This window comes from Gossypium arboreum, chromosome 1, assembly GCF_025698485.1.
Source record: "Gossypium arboreum isolate Shixiya-1 chromosome 1, ASM2569848v2, whole genome shotgun sequence".
Classification (NCBI taxonomy): domain Eukaryota; kingdom Viridiplantae; phylum Streptophyta; class Magnoliopsida; order Malvales; family Malvaceae; genus Gossypium; species Gossypium arboreum.
Window position 1 is genome coordinate 32,366,384 of NC_069070.1, and position 20,744 is coordinate 32,387,127.

Here is a 20,744-nt window from a genome sequence, read left to right on the forward strand (position 1 = left end):
GCCTAAGCCTTACCACATGGGCATCTCACATGTCCGTGGCCTTCGGGGGTGTCGACCAAGGTTTTCACGATTCACACTGCCTGGCCATTGAGCCCACACGGTCGTGTGCAATTCAACGGATCGAACATGACCTGGTAATCACGTCACACGGTCGTGGCACACAGGCGTGTCCCTTTTTCAAAGAGTTGTATTTTACACGGAAAAGGATACTTAGGGAGGAAGAAAGCCAATCCAAAGCCTATATAAACACCTTAAGTGTGACCTAGAAGGAGGCCGCGCTTTCCAAAACTTTTCTGGAATATAGAACCACGCGTCAGGAATTACTTGAAGAAAGCCAGACGATCCATCTCAAAAGCCAGAGCTACTCCAAGACTGAAGATCTCTCTCAGAATTCCTTCAGGAGTTTTAGAGTTTTCTTTCTGTTTTGTTATTTTCATACTTTTGAGATGTACTCTTATTTTATTATGAACTAAACCCCTTAGATACCTAAGGGGGATAAAACCTATGATGGATCTTGTTATTATTATTTGAACTATATGATAAATACTTGATTTGTTCTTAATTATGTGTTCTTAATGCTTGAGTTAATATTCCGGGTATTACTTCATGATTTGATGTGCTTATGTAGAGGAGAAATAGACCCTGCCTAAGAGTAGATTTGGCATAATTAAGCGGAGTTGATCGAATGCCTAGAAATAAGGTTACGAGATTTTGTCGGATTAGGGTGAAACCTAATAAGAGGATCCATAGATCGAGTTAATGCAACCCTAGAGTGTTAATTAGAGAAAAGTCTTGGTTATTCAATCTAGGGATTAGATGTTATTGGTTTTGAATAGGGATAATAACTTAACTTAGGGATCTCTACGGAACAAGTCAAGTGAATAAATCTTCCAGTTCAGAGTCAGATAACAAGTGAAATCTAGGTGGATTCCTCCTTGGGTGTCGTCTTTATCAATTGCTTTCTCTTCAAGTCTTTTTCCAAATTTTCTTTTTGCTTTAATTAAATGAGTTAATTAGTTTAAATAATTAGTTTAATAAACAAACCCTTTTATTCTTAGGCTAGATAATAAAAAGATAGTTATTACTAGTACTTTTGGTTCTCTTGGGTACGATATCCCGGTCTTGCCATTATTATACTATTGTTCGATAGGTGCGCTTGCTTTTTCGTCGTGATAATAGTTAGTCTAGGTTTGATCTTCATTATAAATATTTATTACTTGTTACAAATCACGCGATCAAGTTTTTGGCACCGTTGCCGGGGAACTGAAATATTAGGAACACTAAATTTTTATTACTTTAGCCATTTATTTTTCTTGTAATTTTATTTTATTTTATTATTTATTAATTTACTTTTTTTTCTCTCTCTTGACAGGTTTTTATAGTTTATGACTAGAAGAAACCCGTCAGGACCATTACTCTTTGACGAAGAAATCGATCATACAATTCGCAAAAATCAAAGAGAAATAAGGCGTAGTTTATGCTACATGGAGAACAAGCGAGAAGACGATGCTCAAACCCCAACCGACGAGATGGCTGAAAACCCAGGCGAGTAGCTGCCTCCTGCAATTGCAGCTAATCAAAATCCTGCTCCACGTACTATGTATGACTATGCTAAATCTTCTTTAACAGGAACTGAGTCTAGTATAGTTAGACCTGTTATTGTTGCGAATAATTTCGAACTAAAACCTAACAGAATTCAGATAATACAGCAGTTTGTTCAGTTTGATGGTTTGCAGGATGAGGATCCCAACACGCATTTGGCGAATTTTCTTGAATTTTACGATACATTCAAAATCAATGGCGTTTCTGATGATGCCATTCGTCTTCAATTATTTCCCTTTTCACTGAGAAACAAAGATAAATAGTGGTTGAACTCGTTACCACGAAGGTCTATCACTACTTTGGAACAAATGACCGAGAAGTTTTTACTAAAATATTTTTCACCGGCTAAAATGGCTAAATTGCGTAATGATATCTCTTCTTTTGTACAGATGGATTTAGAAACACTTTACAATGCATGGAAGAGATACAATGACTTACTGAGAAGGTGCCCTCACCATGGGTTACCGCTTTGGCTGCAAGTTCAAACGTTCTACAATGGTGTGAATCCCTCGACTAGAAAAATGATTGACACAGCTACTGGCGGAACCATTAACAATAAAACACCGGAATATGCCTATGAATTCATAGAGGAGATGTCACTGAACAACTATCAGTGGCAAGTTATGAGGACAAAGCCAACGAAAACAGCCGGCATCTATAACATCGATTCAGTCACCATGCTCTCTAATCAGGTAGAACTTCTCAATAAAAAGATTGACGGTTTACTTGGTTCTACGCATGTACATCCAGTAATAAGGTGTGACTCAAGCGGAGGAGGTGTACATACAGAATACCAATCCTTCAATCCTACAACTGAAGAGGAACAAGTCAACTATATGAGTAACAATAACTTTAGATCTCAAAATAACCTATACAGTAATACTTATAATGCAGGTTGGAGGAACCACCAAATTTTTCCTGGGGAGGTCAAGGAAATCAAAAGCCACAAAATCCTCAAGGTTTTCAACAGCCACGTTATCAATAGGAGAAAAAACCAAACCTTGAAGAGATGCTTTCTAAATTCATCTCGGTGTCAGAAACCCATTTCCAAAATACCGAGACAACACTTAAAAATCAACAAGCATCGATCCAAGGACTTGAAACTCAGATAGGCCAGCTACCTAAGCTAATCTCCAAACAACCACAAGGTAGCCTACCAAGTAATACTGAACCTAATCCGAGGGAACACCTCAATGCAGTTAGCACTCAAGATACGGAAGGATTCATTACACCTGAGCCAGAAATACAGCAAGGCAACGCGATGAACAAAAGACGAGAAGGGGTAAACAATAATGATCCCAAACATGAAAGTACAACTCATGAACCTCGTGTGCCATATCCTAAAATGATTACGAAAGATAGAACAGAAGAACAATTCGGTAAGTTTGTCAAACTTTTAAAGAAATTACATATTAACTTATCCTTTATTGAAGTTCTTTTGCAGATACCCAACTCAGCAAAATTCTTAAAGGAACTTCTGAGCAATAAAAGGAAATTAGACGCTACATCACATGTGGAACTCAATGCAGTCTGCTCAGCTATTCTAAAGAATGAACTACCTAACAAATTGAAAGATCCAGGGAGTTTTACAATTCCTTGCTTAATTGGTAGTCTATCTGTGAATAATGCTTTAGCTGATCTAGGGGCAAGTATAAATGTTATGCTATATAAAATGTTTAAACGACTAGGTCTTGGTAAGCCCAAACAAACTAGGATGAGCATACAAATGGTTGACAAAATAGTTAGATTTCCTAAGGGTATTATTGAAGACGTTCTCATTAAAATTGATAAATTTAATTACCCAGTAGACTTCGTTGTCTTAGATATGGATGAGGATAACGAGGTACCTCTAATTTTAGGATGACCATTTTTAGCAACTGCCAGAACCATTATTAATGTAGGCACAAGAGAGCTAACACTTCGTGCAGGTGACGACGCAGTAACACTCCAAGCACGTGACTCAGTCAAAACCTCTAAGACTCAAGCTAATACTATAAAACCTGTCGATGATAAAACTAATATTCAATTGTCCTTGCAGGAACTTCCTCGAACCAAGACAACAGAGACAGTCCTCTACTATCATGAAGAGAACAAAGACGTCCATGAAGAACAAAGACTACAGATAAAGGAGCTAGACGAATGGCGAGAACACAAACCGAGAACACATGATAAACCGAAACTGCGCAAACACAAGCCCGATACCTCTCCTAATCAACTTAAGGTTGGCGATACAGTCTTACTAGATACCTTTGATCCTCACATTGTCACTACCACACCAAATAAGGAAATCCCTCTTACGGTACTTAGTATTTTTCCATTTGGTACAGTAGAGGTGAGTCATCCCAAGTTCAGCACTTTTAAGGTAAACAACACTCGTTTAAAACCTTATTTTAAAATTGACAACAGGAATAAGGAGTATGAACTCCTCGAACCACCCTGACCATTCAACGGAGAGGTAAGTCGAGCTTAGACTATAAAAAAGCACTTCTCGGGAGGCAACCCGAGACTAACATATTTTGATTTCTTTATTTTTATTTTCTCACACTTCGAATCAATTAACTTAATCTTTGAATTGCAAAGTTTTTCAGCACACACAGCTAGGCACACGGGCGTGCCTAAAGCCATGGCCAAACAGGGGAAGCGACACGGCCGTGCGATACGGCCGTGTTGAAGCAGGACATAATTTCCCCAAAACATGGGATGCGCTAAATCCTCACAACCGTGCGACATGGCCGTGGGTGAACTTGATAGGAACACACGGGCGTCGGAATGAAAACCCATGGGCGTGCCATGGATAAGGCTCGATTCTGTTTCTTCGACATGGGAGTGCGACACGCCCGTGCCATTTAGCCATGTACAACAATACACTGGAGTGCTACCATAACACACGGGAGTAGGAGAAGCGAACAAAGCTAGGCACGATCATGTGACATGGCCATGTGCCACACACGCCCAAGATACACGGGCGTGGGACAGTAGCCAGGCACGACCTAAATTGAAAATTTTGAAAAACACGGGCACACACTCAAAGCACACAGGCGTGGCCCTAGGCCGTGTGACCCTCCCCTATATAAACAAACCACTGTTCATCTTCTTCCCCCTTTCAAAACCCTAGCCAAAAATTTCTCATCCCCACTCCGTAATCCTTATTCCAGCCACCATTCCCATGATTCTCACTTCCCCAACCCTCAAACCACCCTGAAATCCATTCCTCTTGCATTAATCCCTACTTTCCCCTCTCTATACCCTTCATTTTTCCTCCACACGGCTATACCCCCGTGTCACACGCCCGTGCTCGACATCAACACGCCCGTGCGCCGCCATACAATAGCCTTTGGTTCACTTTCTCAACTTTATTTTTAAAATTTGTATTGCTACATTAGTATTCTACATGATTTACATAGATATTTTACTATTTTGCTTTAGACTAGTTAGGAATTTGCTTTAAATTTTTCTATATTTGAATTATTTAAGCCACTAAATAGCATATACTAGTTTTGGGCCTCTTGCTTAACTACTGATGTATCGTGGATTCTATCACTGCTCATATATTTTAAAGTATATTATGTCGTCATCAAGAGGAAAGAAGGCCGCGGTCCCATCCTCAAAGAGAAGTAGCGGACCGGGTTCTTCCTCGGTACGTACTACAGTCGAAGTTCGGCACCCGTTCCTTGACTTTCCACAAGCTTCGCAGGAAGAGCTATTTCAAATACTACACGCACGACCCATCACCACAGGTTACTGGATCGACTGGGCTGCCGTAGAGCAAGTCCAACTCGCTGATGCCATTCGCACCCTCCTGTTCGCAGACCCATGGGAACGGTTCTTTGCTATTACCGAGCCCACTTATTTAGAGCTAACCTTAGAATTATGCTCCACTTTTCATTTACAGGTGGTGATAACGAACAATGACGACCCAGGCACTTTTCATTTACAGGAGGAGGACATGAATGCACTACCACGCAATATCCACATCTCCCCCTCCTTGTGCTGGAAGGCTTTGGCCCCACTCTCTTCCACCTACGACCCCAGCCGCTCGAAGGCCTCAGCTCTTCCCCCTTCCCTATGATATCTCCATGCCATATTGGCACACACCTTGACCGGGAGGAGAGAGAGCACCGGCGTCATCAACACCCATGACCCTACTATTTATGGTGCATGGTGAATGCACACGTGACTGACTTGGCTTACTTCATTGCTTTCGCTATTCGCCATCAGACTAAGTGGCATAGGAAGGGAGTGATCTCTATCGGCCCCTATGTGACGCGCCTTGCCAGACACTTCGGCCTCCTCAACACCGCGACCCAGTCATCAGCGCTTACCCTGATAGGTCAGATATCCCCACAGGGCATCACGACCATGTTACACATGAGGATGATCGAGCGCCGACGTGGAACCGATCCTCCTCAGTACCGTCTCTCGCATGTCATTGACGAAGAGGATATTAAGGACATCCCTGATGATGTTCCTCCACAACATGAGGAGCCTTCTACCGCACCACCTAGGGAACAACCATCTCATGCGGCTGCTTCATTGGCACACCTTTCCGATTGACTCGCCCATTTCGAGTAGTATTGCACTACACAGTTCGAGATGATCCATGAGCGAGATCGATGATGGGACCGATAGATGGACGACATGCAGGCCATGATGCAGCAGCTGTGCCAACACTTCCACATCGCCACTCCAGCACCACCACCTAAGGGCCCCACCGACGAGGATCATTAAATCCTCCTATTTTTTTATTTATTTAGTTTTATTTATTTAGTTTTATTTTATTTTGTTTTATTTTATTTTATTTTATTTTATTTTTATTTTTATTTTATTTTTATTTTATTTTATTTTATTTTATTTTTATTTTTATTTTTATTTTTATTTTCATTTTAATTTTATTATTTTATTTTGAAAGACATATCTATATTAGTAAATTTATTTTTCTTTTTCCATTTTTCTGGTATTTCTAACAAGTAATTCCACTGCACTCTCTTTCACACCATCTCTTAATAAGCTCTTCATGTTTCTACAGACTTCTAAGCAAAGCTGCTAGGAATATTTTACGGAATAAGGAAACAAAAGGGAAACAATACCTCACAAGTGCCATGTTCAAACGGCCCAATTTCTTCATCTAGCCAAGAACAATGACAGCTACTCCATCTTCAGAATCAAGCTCCACATCCATATAACAGGGAGTTTCACCTCTATTTCTCTTATGATTTTCTTTATTTTGAATAATATATCTTTGTACATTGAGGGAAATGTACATCTTAAGTGTGGGGGGTGAACATGACACCTAACATTTGCATTATTCTCAAATCCCTGAAGTTGATCTTGTGCTTAAGTGATTTTCTCATAATCTTGATCGAATAAATTCTAATTGATCTATAATTATTGTTGGTATGTCATAAATTAGACCATGGGAATTATGCATGATTATTTGATTATAGGACCTTAAAGAATCGAGTATGATAAGTTGATATTTTGAGAACTAATTTTTTTAGATTATTTTCCTAAATTGAGGTATTATCTTGAAATCTTAAAGTATACAGGAATGACATCAAAAACCCAAATTTTTGGTGAGATTTTTGAGCCTGTTGAGCATATAGTTTTCTTTCTTGCTCACTTCGTTTGTGGTTTGAGTGTGTCAACATTGAACTGTTATTCTAGAACTTGCTTCGATTATACATATTGAGATCACACGTATGATTTGATATACTAAGATGATAAAGGCACTTAGGATTTAACCCATTTACTCCATAAAAAGCCTTCCTACATAATTAAACCCTTAGTGAAACCCCTTGAGCCTACTAACACTTTTTCATTGTTTAACCCTCATCATTAACCCATTAACCCATTATTGTTGAAATCCTCTTACTAAATTTGACCATTTTTATTGAGATTGAATTTAATATTGTTACCTCGTTATGTTCACCATTTTTTATTACTGAGTCATGAAGTATGATTTCTATATTGTATCGACTTGATTTGTTCTTTAAAAAAAAACTCAGTATTATATTGTAATTCTCAGCAAGCTAAAGTTGTCATGAACTCATGTAAAATAGTTCTAGATATTTTTTTGTGGTTCAGTAATTATGTTTTTATAGTGGGGTAATATATTGAAATTATCTCGATTCTAACCTTTTTCTCTTCAGTTTGTATCCATACCTGTAACCTAAACCCCGTTATAACCATGCAAAGACCTTTTGATTAGTGTATCATATCATTTACAAGTGGTGGAGATGTGATTTTCATACAAACCTATGGTAATAACTTTTCATGTTAGACAATCGAGTGCCTAATCTTGAACCTTAAACACTTTGAGTGATTTGAGTGAATCTTTAGTGAGGATGTCACCTCTTGTATATTTAGGACTAAAGTTAATTACTTGAAGGAAGGAGATTACCTATAATTTTGTTGTCAAAGTATTCGATTTAGATTGTTTGAGGCTTTTAATGCCCCTATAGTTGAATTCTCACTGTATGATTTTCTATGGAATAACTTGTAACATTATCAATAATGATTATGTGATTGAGAATAATGAATTCTAGCAGTAAATTAGAATTTTGCTTGAGGACAAGCAAATGCTTAAGTGTGGGGGTATTTGATAAACGCCAAATTATACATATCTATACCCTAAATACTTAGCATATTTATGGATGTTTATTACTAGATTTTTGGATTTTAGTGCTCTTAATCCAGTTATTTCATGTTTTGTACTCAAGAGAGCACCAAGAGTTGAAAGGAGCCAAAAACGAGCTAAAAATGGACAAAATGGACCAAATCGAGAAGATGACACGGCCTAAGCCTTGCCACACGGGCATCTCACACGCCTGTGGCCTTCGGGGGTGTCGACCAAGGTTTTCACGATTACACGGCCTGGCCATTGAGCCCACACGGTCGTGTGCAATTCAACAAATCGAACACGGCCTAGTAATCATGTCACTCGGTCGTGGCACATAGGCATGTCCCTTTTTCAAAGAGTTGTATTTTACACGGAGAAGGATACTTAGGGAGGAAGAAAGCCAATCCAAAACCTATATAAACACCCTAAGTATGACCTAGAAGGAGGCCGCGCTTTCCAGAACTTTTCTAGAATACAGAACCATGCGTCAGGAATTACTTGAAGAAAGCCAGACGATCCATCTCAAAAGCTGGAGCTACTCCAAGACTGAAGATCTCTCTTAGAATTCCTTTAGGGGTTTTAGAATTTTCTTTATGTTTTGTTATTTTAATACTTTTGAGATGTACTCTTATTTTATTATGAACTAAACCCCTTAGATACCTAAGGGGGATAAAACCTATGATGGATCTTGTTTTTATTATCTGAACTGTATGATAAATACTTGATTTGTTCTTAATTATGTGTTCTTAATGCTTAAGTTAATATTCCGGGTATTAATTCATGACTTGATGTGCTTATGCAGATGAGATATAGACCCTGCCTAAGAGTAGATTTGGCATAATTAAGCGAAGTTGATCAAACGCCTAGAAATAGGGTTACGAGATTTTGTCGGATTAGGGTGAAACCCAATAAGGGGATCCATAGATCGAGTTAATGCAACCCTAGAGTGTTAATTAGAGAAAAGTCTTGGTTATTCAATCTAGGGATTAGATGTTATTAGTTTTGAATAGGGATAATAACTTAACTTAGGGATCTCTACGGAACAAGTCAAGTGAATAAATCGTCCAGTTCAGAGTCAGATAACAAGTGAAATCTAGGTGGATTCCTCCTTGGGTGTCGTCTTTATCAATTTCTTTTCTTCAAGTCTTTTTCCAAATTTTCTCTTTGCTTTAATTAAATCAGTTAATTAATTTAAATAATTAGTTTAATAAACAAACCCTTTTATTCTTAGGCTAGATAATAAAAAGATAGTTATTACTAGTACTTTTGGTTCCCTTGGGTACGATATCCCAGTCTTACCATTATTATACTATTTTTGATAGGTGCGCTTGCCTTTTCGTCGTGATAATAGTTAGTCTAGGTTTGATCTTCATTATAAATATTTATTACTTGTTACGAATCACGCGATCAAGAAGTGTTACAGCTTGCGCCCACATACTTCCCCTGGAAAGTAGTCTTAAAGAAATTCTAGTTCAGACAATCTGGTTGAGTACCCATCTCAACCGATAACCACCCTTGATATGCCTCGTCGCGAACTAAAGTGACTACACCCTCAGGTTTCTACTTAGGAGTACAGTCAATATTGTTCATAATCCTCTCGGTGACCTCCAACTAATACTCGGCCACAATAGGAGCAATTCCAGTGACACCCATAAATAGCTTAGCTCCATCGAACCAGAGTCGTTCAGTTACCGACCTACGACCCCCAGATCCAGAATGGGGTTCAGCGATCCTCTCCAACACCCTCAGCATGGCTTTGGGCAGTGCGTCGTCCCCAGCTAAAAGGCTTTGAGACCTAGTCTCAGTCGCAAGTGAAATCGGTGTCTCACTCGTGTCTAAGTTTGCCATACTGCCCAAAGAGGAAGACTCAGCTCGAACCCCTTGCGACCTCTACCGTGCCGACGAATACCACGACCGTAAGTTCCATGAGCACTCATCGTATATTTTAAATTTTATTTACATTATAAAATTTTATACATCAGTTCTAGTATTTATTAGCAGATATTTTATGCACAATTTATCAGAAGTTAAGAAGTGTTTCAGAGATTTTAGTCTCTAACTAGCTCAGTATAGTTTTCAGAAAGTGCTAACTATAGTGTTTCCAGAGTATTCTATCTAAATTCAGAAATACTTACAGGATCGGCGTTGAAGACTCGATGTACCACATACTTTCTCAAATTATTCAAGTTACTTGAAAATTAGTTCTTTTTGAAACACAATTTTGGAACCCAAAATTCACAGCCCGAATTTTGTAACCTGACTCTGATACCACTAAATGTAACACCCCAAATCCAGCCTAGACGTTATGACCAAATCCGAAAATGTCACAAAGAAGGGTTTTGAAAACAGAGTCGTTACGATAAATCATTTCAGCTTTATAAATCATATTTGCTTATATCTATTGTCAAAAGCGTTACCTAATTATTTTGTTTACCAAACGAGATTTACAGCGGAAGTTATAGAAAACGTTATTTTTTAAAATCCCATTCGTAATTTTGGAAAACCTTTGTTTTAGTAAAAAACATGGTTTTAAGTATTCGTCACAAATAAAATATTAAAACGAGAGTCCAAATCCCAAAATTAAACCCAATAGTCTGGAGAATCCAATTATTACAAAACTCCATAAATAATCCTTAAATTAAAATAAAAACCATAAACTTTAACAATTTACGAATTTGTGGTCTCCGTAAGGCTCCATCACACTGATCCGCCTAAGTCTGTGGATTACCTAAACAGAACGGACAAACAGATGTGAGTTTTTGTAAACTTAGTGTGTAACCCAACAGAAATAGACATGCAATACATACAAAAATCTTATAGACAGTGAGATACAGATTTGAACTTATGTCCATTTCAGATACAGATAACATAATCAAATAAGCAGTACAGATTTGCAGAATCCTACCCCCATCCTCTACACATCATTTCCGATCATCCCATCACACTATGTGAGGTTAAAAGCGTCCACCCATCCCTACACACCATATAGTTTCGATGTGACACATTGTAGATATTATCCAGTCAAGCTGCCATAATATAGGGAAGTGTCGTCGTACAAATCACTTCCTCTATATATACAAAACCCACCCTAGTCACAGATACAGAAACAATAGATACAGTAATATCATGCATAACATGCTCATAAATAGATATCATATATATACAAAATCAGAATAGATACACTCATCAATATCCTACACAAGGTAGACTATCAGAATATTAAATCTCATAGTTTAGGGTTTCGTTATCCCTTACCTACCTTACAGTAGGCCCACAGTCGATCGGAACGAACCGTGCCACCCTAAGAAAAAATTTAGAATTTTGGGCCCACATCCCCATGTGGCCCACACGGCCACACCTACACAACCACACAATCGTGTCTTGCACACAACCATGCTCTCGTCAAACACACGGCCGTGTGCCACATGGCCAGGCATACACCTGTGTGGCGTCGATAGTAAGGTTCTTCGGCTTTCACTGAAGCTCGATTTTTTGCGTTTTGGGAATACACCTGGTACTGTTTTAATGCGAAAACACTCCTAAGCCAACTAACACCTAAAATCGACATAACAAAACTTCTAAAATAAGTCTAAACTCACTGTTAAACTGAACTAATGGAACCGAAAACGGTGAACTTGAGTGTTCAACGCTTACCCAAATACAACGAATGACTCCAACTATGATTCCACGATGGGAGAGTCTCGTTCTTCACGAATTGCTGATGCCAAAACCCAAATATCAAACTAACACAAAGTAATAAAGATAATTCTTAATAGTTGCCTTTAGAACGAGCAAAAACTCACTACCTTCACTTGCCCTAACGCAAGAAGAGTCAAAAAAACATATAACCATGACTTTGGAAGAACAATTTTTAAAAAAATAAAGAAAAAGAATAGAAATTTTGGATGGAACGAAGTCATAGAGAAAACAACGTCAGAAATTTTTTTAAGAGAGAGAAAATCAATTTTTTTTGAAAAAACAAAAATAATATCAGATAACCCCCATATCCCAACTCCCTACTATTCTCTCATCCACAACCACCCACTCACTCATACTCTCACTCTCAACCAAACTCTCTCAGCCAACTGAGACAAAAATAACATTCACACTCTCACAAGGATTCAAACACAGGACCTCTCACACCTCAACTCCCTTATCACTTGAACTAGCAGATTCATTCTGATATGGATTAACAAACAATTTTATATAAGCCCACTCAATAAGGGTAAAGCTTGAATCTAAAATTAAAAAGTTTGCCAAAAGTTGGATTTGAACCCAAGACCTCACACACACCCCTAGAACACTTAGCCACTGAAGTAGATACACATTTGTGTCAAATTTACAAAAACAAAAATAAATTTATCAGGGCGTTACAATTTTAACTAAGTAAAATAAATAAAAATAAAATAAAAGTTCCAATGCATGATTTCAAAAGATGATTTTAATCAAGATGATATAATTGTGCTAGATTAATTACATTTCTTAACTTAGAATTATTAAACTCGTGTTTATTTTGTTACGAATAAATTCACGGCAACTCGGTAATTTGTTAACTTATGAACATACTTACCTACCAAAATCCATTTATCTCTTGACTATATCACTATGTCAATTCAACCGATTAAACAAATTTTAATAAGAAAATGTGTTAATGCACATACATACTTATGAAATTAAAATAATATCTTGTACATATCCCTATGCCAATTCAAACAATTAATTCAATCTCATAAGCACATAAAAGATTACATGAGGTAACAATGTATTTCTACCTTGAAATAGTTTAATCATAATAATCTGCAAGTTATGCAAGGCGAAAGTATCGTTAGATACCGTTGCTAATTTAACCCTCAGCTACCTTAGATGATTAAACATACACTGATTAAGTATCGTATCAATTAATTACAATTTTAATTCATTTAAATAATTAATTCATTAGTTACCTTACAATTGTAATGCAATAATAACTTAGTCATGGTTTTACTTAATCAAACATCTTACCAAGACCTATAACAACACAAACACAATTTTAATAACTCAAGTAGACGAAATGCAATCAACCTAACACGAATTAAATTTAAGCCATATTAATTAAATTAAACATATCAACATCACAAATGTTCATAGACATGTTCATAACAACAACAATAACATTAAAAGGATAAGGAACAAGAATCAAATCTGGTGTTTCTCCGAGGCTTAATTTTCAGTATTGAATTGTGTCGTTTCAAAATCTTAAGTGAAGCTTACATGAGGGGGAGTAAATTAACACTACATTTTTCTTTTAGAGTTGTGACATATGTGTATCAAAAGACTATGTACTCTTTTTTCCTTCACTAGGTTTTTGTTCAAAAGGGTTTTTCCTAATAAGGTTTTTAATGAGGCATATCCTTTATAGATTAACATTCAAGGGGGGGTGTTATGAATGCTATTAAGTGGATGTTCATTATAATCAACCTTTCACCTTTCATCTTTTTGTAAACCTTTTCCTATTTATGTATTAGAAAATGAGGACTCTAATTTTCCTATATATATAACTATACTACTCATAATGATGATGAAAAGAAGAGAAATGCAATAGAAATCTCCTTATTCTCATCTATTATTCTTGTGCTCTTTGTATTATTATTATTATTATTATTATTATTATTATTATTATATAACAACACTTATTTTTCAACACTTATTTTTCAACATTTAATTTTAATTTATCAAACATAGCCTAAGTCTCACCTTGCATGAAATATAATCCCTTAATGTAGTCTTTTAAACTCCACAAACAGAAGCTAATGTGTGCTCTATAGGATATAATAAAATAAATAAATTAAAAAAATGAAACACTTATCACATTTTCAACAAGTATACCTATAAAAATTTAAGCCTTTAAAGTGGCCAAGAACCTCTTAACTTATTTATAAAAACATTTTTATTGCGGTATAAAAACTTGGGTTTAATCCATATCAACTTCATCCCTACAGCCGTATCACAATTATCAAGAAAAAAAAAACTCTTCAAAGCGTGCATCGAATAATTATTATGTTTAGTACTTTAATTAATACGAATAGACTAAGGGTCCGTTTGTTTACATGTAAAATATTTTAGTAAAAATACTTTCTACATTTTCCCGTGCTTGTTTCATAGAAAACAGGCTTGGTCAACGGAAAATGACTTGCAAGTCAACGAAAAATAAGCCATTTTTCTTATAAAATTACTTACCCTTTTGAAAAGCGTGAGTCATTTTCTGGCTTCTCTATAGATAATTTTATTTTATATAAAATTAACTTAAATAAAGCTTAATATTATTATATTGATAATAAATTTTATTTTTATTTTTAAATTATTTAAAATTATTAAAATATTATATTTTTCAATATTATTAAACATACATATTTAATTATTTATATTTAATCATATAATAAATATTGTAACACCCCTAACTCGTGACCGACGCCGTGTCGGACACGAGGGTTAACGGCCAAACCCTCTCAAGATACCAACCAATTTGACGTTACCAGTCAGGCTGGAAAACTGCGTCACCGTCGCCTTAAAATCATATCTCGAGTTTCAAAACTCGGAAACTGGTTTCGTAAATTTTCCTGAATTTAGACTCATATACCCATCCATGGATTTATTTTAGAATTTTTGGTTGGGCCAATTGGTACAGTTTATTAGTTAAAGTCACCCATGTTACAGGGACCGACTGCTCTGACCTTCGCGTTACAACTTGAATATCTCCCTGTACAGGGCTTTAATACTGGTGCCGTTTGTTTCTAATGAAACTAGACTCAAAATGGAATCTTTACATATAAGGCATGACTCCTAATTCTTTCTGGATAATTTATGGTAAATTGTCAAAGTCGCGACAGGGGACCCAGAAACCGTTCTGGCCCTGTCTCACGAGAACCTTAATATTTCTCAGTATACCGCTCATATGGTCGTTTCGTTTCGTCCATATAAAAATAGATTCATCAAGGTTCAGTTAAATAATTTACTCACTATTTAATTCTACTTCTACTATTTTTAGTGACTTTTCAATCTCATCTCACTGCTGCTGTCCGCAACAGTTACTGCAGTAGACTATGCCAATTTCATGAATTTTTCCTTGGCCTTAATCATCCATCATACATGACACAAATTATGGCCACCTTATCAAAATTTGAGTTTCTAAGACTCGTGGCTATAGGTTCTAGCATCCCACTCGACGACCACATAGGCCATTTTCACATGGCTTAAAGTTTACAACCCACAATTCGACAAAATATAATAGCCTATACATGCCAAAGGTTCTTCAACAACAAAAACAATACCACAAGATTTCAGCCGGTGTGATGACTTCAACGACGGTCCCGATCACGCAAACAATACGAGTCCGAGAGACCTAAAATGGGTGACAAGAAAAACACCGAGTGAGTTTACAACTCAGTAAGTCATAAGCATTCATCAATCCACTGATAAAGTTACTACAACATGAAACAATAAACGAGGCTAGGTACTCATCCATATCGAATCTATACCATAATTCCTCGGACCTTTCGGTCCAATCTCATACCAAGTCATACATCCACATTTCATATTCTACACAACAAGATATTTGAGGCATTTTCACACACTAACTCATTTCCACCACAATCATACAATTTCAATCATCACATAGATTTAAGGCTTACCAAATTCAACCCCGAGCATGAACATATTTTCTATTCGTCATGAGCTCGAGGTACTTACCCGATCCGCTGTCCGGGATTAGCTCGATGATGTCGCACACTCAGTGCCAATTGTAATGCAAGAGCATATAGTGAATCCGCACACTTAGTGCTATATGTATTCAACTCGCACACTTAGTGCTATATAATCAAACTCGCACACTTAGTGCTGTACAATTTAAACCCGCACACTTAGTGCCAATCTTGTCACCGTGTCCATTTATACCCGCACACTTAGTGCCGAGACCAATACCTTATGTATTTTGCTGCCTTTATACATTCAACAATGGCATCATTCCATACACATACATTTCCAATTACACACCAACTCATTTAAACACATTTGCATATATATATTGATCATTTAAATCAACACCAAATATACGCTTAATGACTTACCTTGTGTTGGGTAAAACAGTCCAAGTCGGCTACTCGATGACCTTCGTCTTTCCCTTGCTTGATTCTCCTTCTTTAACTCCTTGAGCTTAATCAATAAATCAACTAGTTTAACCCTCTTGCTAAACATTCATAATTCAATTACACATGCATATGTATGTTTGTATATTCGCAACCATCCTCACTTATTACCCATTTGGTCAACAATCTAAGCCAAGATAAGGCTTCAATATGGTTGCCTCTAACCGAATACATGCACACCAATCTACTTCCTTTGGCGAATATGCATGTCTATGTGGAGGCCAATTTTACACTTAATACTACACAAAAAAACAGCATACATTTTCCTAATTAACGCATTACATATTGTAGTTCTATACACATCTCTCATTTATTTCATAACCAAACAACATCACAAGCAAATAGACACCTTAAAATAGCATACATGTCATACCAATTCATCATGTGCAAACATATATTCATGTAGGTGCAATGGCGAATTCTCAAGTGGCTTATATCCAAATATACACACATATCCAAAGCTTAAATCTTACTTACCATGCAACATGCATGAATCATACTTATGGATATAACATGGCGAATACCACAACACCATACCGTTTCAATTTGGTCATGGTTAAACAAAGAACTTAGTATCTCATTCAAAATGCTAAAAGAAAATCTAAGAATCCTCAATCCACCATCACATGAATCATTATCAAGCTTGATATTTAGCATGCAATGGCATTAACACCATATTCACTTTGGCGAATTTCATTCCCATGACATAACAAAGATTTGAACCATGGGCTAACAAGAACATCAAGCTAGCAACTAAAATATACATGAATCTCATGGCAAAACATCAAACTTACCTTAATCTAGGTACAAGTATGGCCAAACCTCCTCCTAAACCTCTTCCAAACCAACATGAAACAAGAATTCCTTCCTTTTCCTTAGAATTTTCAGCCCAAAGGAAATGAAAAATGATGAACAAAATTCTTCTTTCCTTCTCCACACTCACGGCAATGGGCATGCATGAGACCATTTTTTTCTCTTTTTTTTTGTTCCTTTCATTATTAAATTCCCATGCTCACTATTTATTTTTTCTTACATACACCATTGTCCCAACATGTTTTATGACATGTTTTTACCCATAATCTCTTGTCATGGCGGCCACTAACTATTAGGGGAATTTGACATGCAAGTCCTCCCTTTGACTACATGCACTATTAGGTCCTTATAGATTAGCCTATCACTTTTCAAAAGTGTCACACAAGTCCTACTAACTGAATTCACATGCTATCGGCTAAATCAAGCTTGAAATTTTACACATTCATAATTACATATTCTAGACAATAAATATTACGTTCAAACATTTCGGTGACTCGGTTTAGCGGTCCCGAAACCACTTCCCGACTAGGGTCAATTTTGGGCTGTCACAAATATAATTTATTATTTTAATAAATTATTTAATATTTCAATTTTATTTTAATAATAAATTTTAAAAATAATAATTTTAAATAATATTATTCACATATTATTGAAAATATTCAATATTAATATTTTAATAATAAATATTTATTACAATTAGAAATATATTAATAATAAGTCTTATGTACACTTCACAGATTTGCAATTTGGTTTTTGTGCTTTTATTTTTAAGAATTTAGTCTATTTACTTTTCAAATTTGAAAATCAAGTCCAATTATTGACATCGTTAATTTTTTTGTCAATTTTGTAGATATCACATTTTAAATAAAAATACTCGCTTGGTAGTTATGTAATTAAAAATGACATTGCAATGAATCTGAATTTAAAATAATATTTTTAATTTATGCAAAAATAATATAAAATATAAAATTATAGATAAAAATAAATTCAATTAAACAATAAAAAAATAAATCTCAAATGTATGTTTGTTTCATTAAAATTTAATTTTTATGAATTATTTTTAAAAGTTTTACCATATAACAGAAAATATTTTATGTAAATTCATCTAAATATAATAAAATATTATTTTTAGAAAAATAAATTATTTTTCAGAAATAGTAAGAGCCTAATATTTATTCCCCCCGAATGTTTGAACCCGAATGCATTTTATAAATACGTTCAATTGGTGAAAAACCCTTCATCACTATGTTTCAGCGTAAAAGAGTTTCAAGTATATTATAATCAAGATTCATGAAACACGAGTTGGTGTTGACAGGTCAATGTCAATCATGAATTTGACTGAAAGGAACGGAAGTTTTCTTTTGTCCTCTTTCTTATATTTTATTTTTTGGGTTACCAAGTTTTCTTCTTTGTTCTAATTTCGTGCACTTGACGCCTTGACCCAAGTCATTGTTCCAGAATCACACTTTGCCCATAATCCACTCTTTCACTCACCAATCAATTATCTCTTCCTAAACCCCCCCCACCATGCTTCTTTTATCTATATAAACTCACCCCTGCATTTCATTGCTCTTGCACCAGCAATCACCATTGTCACTACAAAATCACTAAATAACAAAGAAAACCCATCCTTTTTTCTCCCCAAGAAACACAAAAATGCTTACCTTTGTTGCTTCTTTTATCCACTGGGTTTTTTCTGATGAAATCGCTTTAGGATCCAACACTACTGCATCCAAGTTCATAAACATGAATGGGTTGAATAAGAATCCATATTCGCCCATCAAGAAACACTTCGATGATTCCTTTCCAAGTACAAAGCCATTGCTGGAAGTTAAAGATCACAAGGATATCAAGAGAAGTAGCCCCGGTTTTGATTCAAAAGCAAGTAATATAAGAGTAAAGGTGAAGATGACAAGGGAAGAAGCTGTTCGATTGCTTTCGAAATGCAAAGATGGAGGGGTTCTGGAATTCAAAGATGTAGCTTGTGAACTTGTGGACCTCCCAGGGAACCGAGTTAATATCGTGTCTCCTTGTCCTGATCGTAATATTCCAGTGCTTAATCGTATCCCTGAAGAGTATTAGATAGCATGGCAATCTTTAAAGAAAATGTTTCAATTTTCTGGGTTTTTTTTCATTTGGGGGGGGGGGGGGGTTCAAAATTTTCACAAAGAGAAATTGGTTTAGGAAAATTTTACATCAATTAGGCTAATACAGTTTCTTAGTTATCGTTTTTTGATTGCATATGTAATTTTAGGTTGAAGAAGAGATACCATTTTCATGTACAAATTACTAGTAACAATTTATTCGATGATAAGTTTGGGTCTCAGATTCTTTTATAATATGGTGACACTCATATCTAAATTGAATAGATTCATCTATGTAATTCTTTATATGAGTTCATGCATAAATTAGTTACTAATGCTAAAATTGAATTTATAAACTATAGTTTCAAGTGTCTAAACTGTCTCGAAATCATTTTAATTGACCTTATTCTTTTATATATATATATTTTATAAATATATTTGTATCATAGCACACATTTCGTTACCCATTTTAATTTTCGATTGCTATATTGAATCTGTGTGTATTTATAGGCAAAATGGATTTAAAATATTATAAAATTGTAAGATTAAAATTTAGGTTTAAATAAATACATATAGAATATTAGAAATATAATAAATTAATTCAATAATTAAATTTAATAAATTTGTTATTCCATTGCTAGACCAAGAAAGTGGACAGTTTGCCTAATTTGTTAAGGAAGATTCAAGGTTTTTATATAAATAATTTTAAAATATTAATTAATTATGAAAATAATTTGGAGAAATTTATATACGAAAATGATCCATTTGTTATTGTGGAAATCGGTATTGTCTAAAGAACTAGTGGCACCACTCTTTTTTCTTTAATCATTATCCAATCATCAGTGTTTTTTTTAAAAAAAAAATTCTTGTGCCGCTACTATGTCAGGCGAAACTCATATGTATTTTCTGAAATATTTGTGAAAAACAAATATTTTTTAATGGAGGTCGTTAGTCTGTCAGGCGGCACAACCCAAAAGATATAACCCCACCCCAGGCAAAAAAAAAAAAAGACTTGTTGAAGGTTTTGGTTTTTGTTGATGTTTTTGGCGTCTGTTTAAGAGAGAAAAAAAATGGAAGATTTATGTTTAGCAAGAGGGGAGAAAACAGAGAAAAAGAATAAGAAAGATTTGTGCAGGTTTTTTAAAAATCAAATTAGAGTTTATAAAGTTAGTTTGTAATTATTTGTATGTAATTATATGTTTTTTTAGTTTGAGCTACTATTTTTTTAAAAATAAAAGCTATTTTTTAACTTTTTTTATTTTCCAGATATTGTATTGATGATGAATAACTAATTATTTGTATATGTTCATCTTAAGGGGGTAATTTTACAAAGAGCAGTTGGTTGTATATTTGAATCTCGCCAGTAAATAGGAATAGGGTTTAATAAAAATGTAAAACTCGAAGATATGAAACAAAATATTAGTGCAAAAATAGCTCGATGTTGTA

General features: G+C 35.4%; 1 protein-coding gene and 1 non-coding gene across 2 annotated transcripts; one reads left to right on the plus strand and one right to left on the minus strand.

Moving 5' to 3' along the window:
• Positions 1–1,958: 1,958 nt before the first annotated feature.
• On the minus strand, positions 1,959–2,065 carry LOC128281365 (small nucleolar RNA R71). The gene has a single exon (XR_008271573.1). It is a non-coding gene; the product is annotated as a small nucleolar RNA R71 (small nucleolar RNA).
• Positions 2,066–18,788: 16,723 nt separating this feature from the next.
• On the plus strand, positions 18,789–19,580 carry LOC108465007 (uncharacterized). The gene has a single exon (XM_017765307.2). It carries the CDS (start codon positions 18,871–18,873, stop codon positions 19,294–19,296), a length of 426 nt encoding a protein of 141 aa, XP_017620796.1. The 5' UTR covers positions 18,789–18,870; the 3' UTR covers positions 19,297–19,580.
• The last annotated feature ends 1,164 nt before the right edge of the window (positions 19,581–20,744 follow it).

Bases quoted from the DNA above. Each gene is read 5' to 3' on its own strand.
- LOC108465007 (XM_017765307.2), top strand. From the start codon at position 18,871: ATGCTTACCTTTGTTGCTTCTTTTATCCACTGGGTTTTTTCTGATGAA.